The sequence below is a fragment of the Equus przewalskii genome, chromosome 8 (genome assembly GCF_037783145.1).
Source record: "Equus przewalskii isolate Varuska chromosome 8, EquPr2, whole genome shotgun sequence".
NCBI lineage: Eukaryota > Metazoa > Chordata > Mammalia > Perissodactyla > Equidae > Equus > Equus przewalskii.
Window position 1 is genome coordinate 54,205,347 of NC_091838.1, and position 8,780 is coordinate 54,214,126.

Sequence of the window (8,780 nt, forward strand, 5' to 3'; positions counted from 1 at the left end):
CTTTGCTGCAATACAAGCTGGAATTGCAGCTGAAGGACTGATGAGTGAGTCCCTCAGCTGGCGACTGAGCTTAGACAACTATAAAGCATATGCATCCAGTAAGGTTGTGTGATTCTGTACAAATAATGCATAGGATAAACTTGAGTTCTCCGTGAAAACTGGCCCCCAAATTACATTAACTTTTAGAATTAATGAAGCAAGCAATGAAGAGACACAGTGGTCAGCATGTCCCTTGTTACAGTAATTGTCAAATGAGGATAAAACTCAAATGCAAGTTACAGAATTCATTATATACAATGCCTCAGACTTTGAGTTAACACAAGGAAAGAGAGGTTGGGAGATGACAAGCAAAGCCTATAATAACATTTCTTTATTTGGGGATTTATGAAGCCCTTAATAGTATCAAGGGCTACTGTATTCCACAAGGCAGCCAAAGTATTACTTAGTTCTATTGCTGAAGGCTTTTCTAATTCAAATTTAGTTCCGTCTTTACTTACTTGTTAATCCATCAAAAATATAAAATGTTAACTATTATATGATTATTCTGGGGAAAAAAAACAAAACTTTTGAGAATTTCTGTTATCTAAAGGTAAACTTAAGCATATTACTTCCCTATTAGCACCAATTTTTAAAAACTAAAGTTTCAAAAACATGCTAGGTATTATATTTAAGAAGTTAATCTGGAAATTATATCCTTGTCAAGCCACGAACCTATGTAAACAGCATTAATCTTTATTTAGCCTTATTACAACATGACAATTAAAACACTTTTTAAAATATCACTTACACCATGCTTGTCTGCCAGGTAGTCAAATAGCATCCGACCATCCCTTATAATAAAAAACAAAAATTACTTTATTTTTACAATACAATTGTATTATTATTGTATAGTATTATTGCATATTATTGTATTCTATAGTATCATTATACTATCTTATTACCCACACAAAGCTATTTCAATATCTTAATACTTAAACACTAGAAATAAAATAAGACTTCCAGAATAAAATAAATAGAACATTACATGTTTTGAACATAAGGAACAGGAACTCAAGGAGAATTGCAAACTTTACAATTTCACTTTCAGATTTCTTTAGCCCTGACTGAAAATCATGTGTTCTGTTTCACCATATCATCTATGGCAAGGTCCTTAGAAGTTTTTTAGGTAATAAGACCAGAACATTCTGACTATTTTTATAGTGAGGTCAGTAGTCTACTTAGGTGGTAACCTACTGAGAATGGTGTTTGCAGACTTGAGGTAACATTTTTAATAGAGATTGAAACAAATGTACTATACAAATAAGCAGGAATAAATCCTATATATAAATTTTGTCCCCCTCTACAATATTAATATATTTCACAAGGACAGTGATTAGACAAATTTACAAGATTAATAAACCATGCCAACATAAGATATCTAGCTACACACACTATATAATTACTATCCATACCAGTGTCAAATAACCCAATTTAACTTATCTTAAATTAACTTTGCATAAGTTGAGAAGTTGCCAGGCTGGTAAAAGACAAACTGATGACAAAGACAAGGAACAAGTGATAGATGGGCAGAGCTGCCCATCTTTTGGGCATTTTGAAAAATGAATACATTTTCTTATGCTTATTGCAAGAAGCAATGTAGTGGCATATCTTTCGAGAGCATAATTTTACTTGAAGATTTAATGGGGAGGGGATAATTTTATCACTAAAATTAACATGGGGATAATACTGAATATGAAACATGCATGAAATCTTAACATCAAGAGACTTCAAAACAAAACTTAATGCTTGCTGTGGATCACAGTGAATAACTTTGTGTTACACTCCTTACACCGTCCTCTGGCTCTCTGGATATTTCTGGGAAAGTATGAGAAGTACAATACTATATGCTCAATGAAATTTTAAAATGGAAATTGGTGGGGAGAGGTTACTACTTTGAAAATAAGTAGTTTAATTGATTACAAGTTTTTAACACACAATTCCATCCTTTATCTCCAATTTAGGCCTATTAAGCCACAAGGAGTCCTCTCTTTCTAATATCTGGTGAACAAATCTACATACATCTTATTCATACCCTAATCTCATTATCCCTAGTGTTTAAGAGACTAGACTAAATTTAGAATTTAAATCCTAAATTTTCTGTTGTACCCTAACACCTGGATTATTTCAGCTGTCCCTTTGTGTGCATGTAACTTGAAAGTCTGAAATTACTCATTATATTCTAAGTGTATACAAATTAGTTTAGTAAAATATACATATATATATATACACACACAGACAGCTATATATAAGATATATATACACACCATAACTTTGAAAGATATAGGTATCTCAGCGTATGTGTGTCTATATACATCCATGTATACATATGCAGTATAGTATGATACATTATAGTATGGTATAATAATAATGTAGTATATGCTGCTTTTCTAAAAAATATCTAGTAACACTTCCCTAAATCACAAATGAAAACTTACAGCTAATTTCTTAAAAATTTGGTTTAATCACATACATAAAAACTAAAGGTACAACATGGCAAAATCTTCAGGAATTCCTCTAGTAAATATATTCGTAGCTAAGATTTACCAAAATGACAATATTCAATTTTAGAGGAAGACTCTAATTTTAAACATTTCTAATAACCCAAAGGGCTTCAATTAGTGATATATATTAAGTCAGAGTGAGGCAACATGCTTTCTTTGGAAACCAAACAATATGTCTATTTCTAGCTAAGGGGAAGTTAGTAATAAAATAACCTTATCGGCTCTACACCACCCTCCTTGGGCTGGGCACTGAGTTTGGAAGGATATAAGAGAATGTAGCAAAGGGATAAAGTGAGCTCAAGTTTCCCTTACAGCAAGGAACCCACGTGATCCAGGTATTGCCCAGGTAAGGTACAGGGTTTCTCAACCTCAGTACTTCTGACATTTTGGGTTAGATAATTCTTTGTTGGGGGTAGGGTCCTGTCTGATGCATTGTAGGATGTTTAGCAGTATTCCTGGCCTCTCCTCTCGAGATACCAGTAGCACCTCTCCAGCTGTGACAACCAAAAATGTCTCCAGACATGGCCAAATGTCCCCTGGGAAGGGGAAAAGGATGAAGTGCTGCTTCATAATTACATTTGGGTAACTGGTAAAGAAGTTGGAAAAAAAATTTAGTATTCACTTTGATCATTAAGGAATTCCTGGTTCCCACACAATAAGGATAAGTGAAAATAAACACAGAAATTCATCATTTAAACCACAAACTTCTATAATGGGATACTAGATAAACTTTGAATTAACATTTGTACTAATCCAGAAAAGAGAATTTTTAGAATTCAAATTAAAGAGAAGTTACCTGGTTGACTGCATTTGCCTTGTAGTTTCTGGATCTTCAAACATCTTCACAATTGGTTCCGTTTCTGCCTGAAGTTGTTTCAGTTGTGCGACAACTGTAGTTCTTTTTTCTCTCAAAGCTAATTAAAAATGCAAAGGAGTATTATAATAATAAACCATACTGCTCACTGTGAAGATATGTCCAGAAAATTTTCAATTTATTTAAACTGTGCAAATATTTATTTACCCCCAATTTCTCACATGCCAGAAACCACCAATTTGGTAACTCCCCCAGATCCAATTTTTTCTTCCTAGCACTGCAAAGGCACGGAAAGGAAGAGGGAATCCACTTCTTGCTCTTACGGGAAACGGAAATATATGGTGGCAGGGGGGGACCTGCAGGCTGTCGAGGAAACAATTATCTAACTCTACATTTCAGAGACTTCATTCCCAGTGTTTTCACTTTGTTCTCATTGAATTTTCTCAGGTGAATATTATCCCAGAGTTTCTGAACAGAGGCTCAGAGGGGTTTACATATTATTATTAGAAATTTTCAATGAGGTTCAACAGAATTTAAATCCAGTCAATAATCTTTTTCACTATAAATCTAGTTTTCTAATTTCTCAAACCCAATTCTATAGAGAAAACTTGCATGTAACATACCCTGCTAGCATGCTTTAAAGTTTCACTAAGAAATAGTTTACTTTTTCATCACAAACTAAAATTTAAAGAGCTACTGTTATTACAGGGAACTGTAATATAAATAAAAAAGGTGATTATGTTTAATGTAATAAATTCTGCATTATACATTAGGTATATACTAGAACAGTGTTTCTCAAACATAAAAGGTGATCTGTGATTAAATTCTGAAAAATGTCAATTTAAACAAAGTAAATTGTATTTCTCTACTCAACGAGTTCTTAGAATCTTTAGAAACACTGTGCATAGAAGAAATGATATACCAGAATTTTCCAAACTTATGGAACCACTTTTTTTTTTTTTTAAGGAACATATATGATCATAGACAACAAGGATTTGGAAAACACTATACCACAGCAGCTCTCCAATTTGAGTGGTGGGCCTCAGCCAAGTCTCTGATTAAGCAGATCTGTGGTATGGTTCAAGAATTTGCAGTTCTAGCAAGCTCTCCCAGGTGAACTGATGACGTCAATCTTGGGTTCCATAATTTTGAGAACCATGGCTATACCCAGATGATTCAAGATCAAAAAGAAATCTCTACGGCACACAAGATGCTAACCAGAAAAGCAAGCAAACCAAACACTGCAACATTCTCAGATAATTCTAAAGAAACAATCTGATTCATAGGCACAACTTTGATTATACATACTATGAATTGAAGGTACTTGATGACCAAGTTTTAAAGTAGTTGCACACCTTTTGCAGAGAGACTTTAGAAAACCTGTAACTTTCATATTACCTTTCATCCAAAGAACTTTTTACAGTCAAGTGTCACTTAACGACCAGGATATGCTCTGAGAAATGCGTCGCTGGGCAATTTCGTCATTGTGTGAACATCAGAGAGTGCACTTACACAAACCTAGATGGTATAGCCTTCTACCTAGGCTATATAGTACTAATCTTAAAAGACCACACTCATATACTCAGTCTGTCATTGACCGATATGTTGTTATGTGGTGCATGACTGTAATCATTCAAATAATTATTAAAACTTTTGACTAAAGCTCTTTTATAAATGACAAAATTTTAATACACAGAAACTCAGTTCACAAGACAAGCTTTACTTCTAAGGACAAAACTTACCATGAGGAATATCATCAGAATAAAGGTTTTTGTATACATCCATAGCAAAGTCTACCATGTTGGTATCACTAAGAAGATCCAATTTCCCTTGTAATAATTCTTTTTCATTATATATCTGCAAGAGAAAATTACTTTCTAATAAATATATTGAAGCGCTCCCAAATAAACTGATTAACACTAAGATTAGTTTACCTGGAAATATACTTTCTGAAATATTTTTTAGTATAATATTATATGCTATTAATTCACTCTCTTCTAAGAAGGCAAGCAATCAACATACAGAGACATAAGAATATTTTGTTTACCTAATAATTTAAAAATGAAAGCAATTACACACTGCAAAGCCATTCTTATCTACTTCTGATTTACATCATCTTATTTTTCATGTGTCCCTACAAGCCATCTTTTATCCTTTGTAGAACAAGGTTGTGCATAAACAACCAACCACACCAACTCCATTGGTAAGCACCTACAGCTGTCTCCTCTCCAGATCCAGGCAATCAGGAATCAACTCTTAATTTTTTTTACCTTCTTAGTATCTCTTACATCCACATGATACCTACTCATCTCTCCTTTACCCCCACATGGCCCAGCCACACCCCTGAAACAAAATTAGCACCTATTCTGTAAGTTAACTATATCATATCAGGTTTTTGTTTTGCAAGGAATTCAAGAAATCTAACAACCCATAGTACAGAGGCCAAATAGATACACAAGCAAACTCTCATAAACATGAAGTTAAGTGTATTGAGCCATATGTAAGGATTCTACATAATAATATTCAGGGAAAGACAGTAATCAAAATTTTAAAAATTTCATCAGTCATCAAGATAAAACTTCAGCAAAAGAAAGATTTTTGTGCTTAATTTTGTCAAGGAAAGAAAAATGCAGCAGATTCCACATTTCACTTCCCATGAACAGAAAAGATGAAGGTGTAGTCAAATGGTATATCCATGAGATCAAAACTGAACCTTCCACACTACATAAAGACCTCCTACAAAATAGTAAGAAAAGAGAGACAACTCAATTGAAAGTGGCCAAATGATTTTAACAGGCACTTCACAAGAGCAGTATAACCAAACGGCCAATAAACACACAGAGTGGTTCTTAACTTCATTAATCACAAGAAAATGCAAATTAAAACCACACTAAAAACTAAAAAAATTGACAATACCAGTGTTGGTGTAAATGTAGAGTAACTGAACATTTACTCTGCTGGCAGAAGTACAACCACTTTGGGAAACTATTTTTATTCCTAAAGCTAAAGATACTTTTTGACCCAGCAATTCTGTTCCTAGGTACCCAAGAGAAATGGGTACATATATTCAAAGGACATTTCCAAGAATGTTCACAGCAGCACTATCTGTAATAGCCAAGTCTATCAATATTAGAATGGATAAATAAACTGTAGGACACTTATATAATGGATTAACATTCAGCATTGAAAATCAATGAACTACTGCTATCCTAACAGGATATCCTAACAGTATGGATGACTCTCACAACATTGAATGTAAGAAGTCATACAAAGCAGTACATGATGGCGAATGCTTAATTTCATTTATATAAAGCCAAAAACTAACCTATCACCTAGCACTTACCTTTTAGAAGGAGTGAATGACTAAGAGGGCTTTGAAGTACGGTTTTTTAGGATGTTTGTAATGTTTTATTTATTGATCTTGATGGTGGTCACACAGTGTATTCACTTTGAAAAAAATATTTATATTTATGCACTTTTCTGCATGAATGTTATACTTGATAAAAAGTTTACTTAAATTAAATTAAAAAATTAAAGTTTCCTTTCACTTTCCCTACAGAAACCCTAATCCTAGCATGCCACTTCTCCTCAACAACCTATTAATAGCTTTTAATTTGTAATGTGTCTCCCAAGTGTAGATACCAAGCACTGCTCCTCTCCCATCAGATCTTACTGGTCTCTTCTTTGATCTACATCTGCTTATTATCACCCTCTCAAAATTATGCCTCATAGGCACACATTCTACAAAGGGCGGATAGTAACTACTTTAGGCTTTGTGAGCCAAAGCCCAAAAATCAAGGATGCTATATATAAGTACTATAAAAAAGAAACAAATTTTCCCAATTTATTTTCTTTTCAAAATAAAAAAGAGAAAGACTACAATGGAGTAAAATTTTTTGTAATATAGATCAACTAATGAAAAGAATGGAATTATTTTGGGGCAGGAAATATTTCACTTAATTGAGGTACAAAATTAGTGTTCTACAAGTTAAAACGTTTGCAAATGTTCATCTATTAAAAATTATTTTTAGCATTCAAACCATACAAAACAGGCAGAGAGGGCTTATTTGGTTCACAGGCTATATCGTTTGCCAACCGCTGGTCTATCAACCTCTTGCAAACAGCTCCTACTTTTTAACAGATTAAAAATCTTTTGACATCTCTTCCTGCTATCATCTTCACAAATCCAACATCTATACTGATGATTCTTTAAAAACTCAAGCCTTAACATTCCTTTATCAGGCAAATTATAACAACTTTCATTCAGTACTTCTCTAAGACTTCCTACTTAAATTCATCACCTCTTCCACCATTACCATTAAAGTACTTCCTCATCCTCATCATATCCTCTGCTCTAATTTTTCTATCATCCTTTTTGGTTGTCATTTTTCTATATTAGTTTGGATATCCTTTTTAGCTATTTCAAAGAATTTCTCTTTAGCAGTTTCATTGACTCCACCCATTTTCTTCAACCAAATACAATTCAATATCACTCTCTAGCCCTGGAAAAAAGTCATCTGTTTTCTATGTTCTGATTTAGGACCACTATAAAATGTCTCAAAACTAGGGATGGTTATTCAATCACATATGTGCTTTTCTCTGCTGATCAGCAATCCTTCTTATTAATCTCTAAATGACATTTATCTACAAGCCTACCTCCAAACATTTCTACACTACTCCAACAACCTTCCACTGCTCTTCTCACCCTGAGAATGAACATCATTCTCTGAGAACACAGCAGAGAACAGTTTTTGCTCTTATAGAGCTTATATTCTCCAACATACTACAAATGTAACAAATTGTTACTCATGTATGATCATCACTGACTACCCTAACCATCCAGCCTTCAAAACTCAAAGTCTCTCCTCCTCAAAATTCTTTTTGCCCACTGAATAGTCTCTCTTAAATTCTGATAGCTCTCTGCCAGTACTTCTCTGACATTTACTACTTGCCTTATAATAATAAACTTTTATCTCCTGTAAAGAATAGGTAAATTTTTTACGGGTGAGATGTCTGGGTTTTATCTTGGATTTCTCACAATTCCATAGTAGCCCTACACTTACTATACTTACTAACTGCCAATACTCTAGTATCTGTCTTCCTCTTGGTGAATTACAGCCATCTTACCACTTTCTCTCCAGGGAGGAAGGTACTGGGCAAAGTTATTTTCCACTGATTCTCAGCTGCCATTCATAGTTTTAGTCCTGCCCTATGAAAAACTAATTTACACTTACATATTCCTCCCTTTCATCTGCCTGCCTTGAAAAATGAAAGTGTAAATAACAAAATACAAAAATAAGAAGTCTGGCCACTTTAGAAGCATTTCTACAAGTAGCTGGTAAAGAATTTCTAGATATGATCTTTTTCTATTCCTTGATCTTTAGTGAATAATCCTCACTTATCCAGAAAAAGAGAAGGCAGACTGG

The 8,780-nt window shown here is 33.7% G+C and overlaps 1 protein-coding gene across 1 annotated transcript in view; it reads right to left on the reverse strand.

The window, feature by feature from the left end:
- EIF3E (eukaryotic translation initiation factor 3 subunit E) overlaps positions 1-8,780 on the reverse strand; it is a 49,005-nt gene that overhangs the window by 38,705 nt on the left and 1,520 nt on the right. Inside the window, exons 2-4 of the mRNA XM_008508196.2 lie at positions 5,097-5,211; positions 3,337-3,454; positions 788-830 (exon numbers count right to left, since the gene is read on the reverse strand). Of these exons, the coding sequence (XP_008506418.1) occupies positions 788-830; positions 3,337-3,454; positions 5,097-5,211 (276 nt within the window). The remainder of the gene's footprint in view (positions 1-787; positions 831-3,336; positions 3,455-5,096; positions 5,212-8,780) is intronic.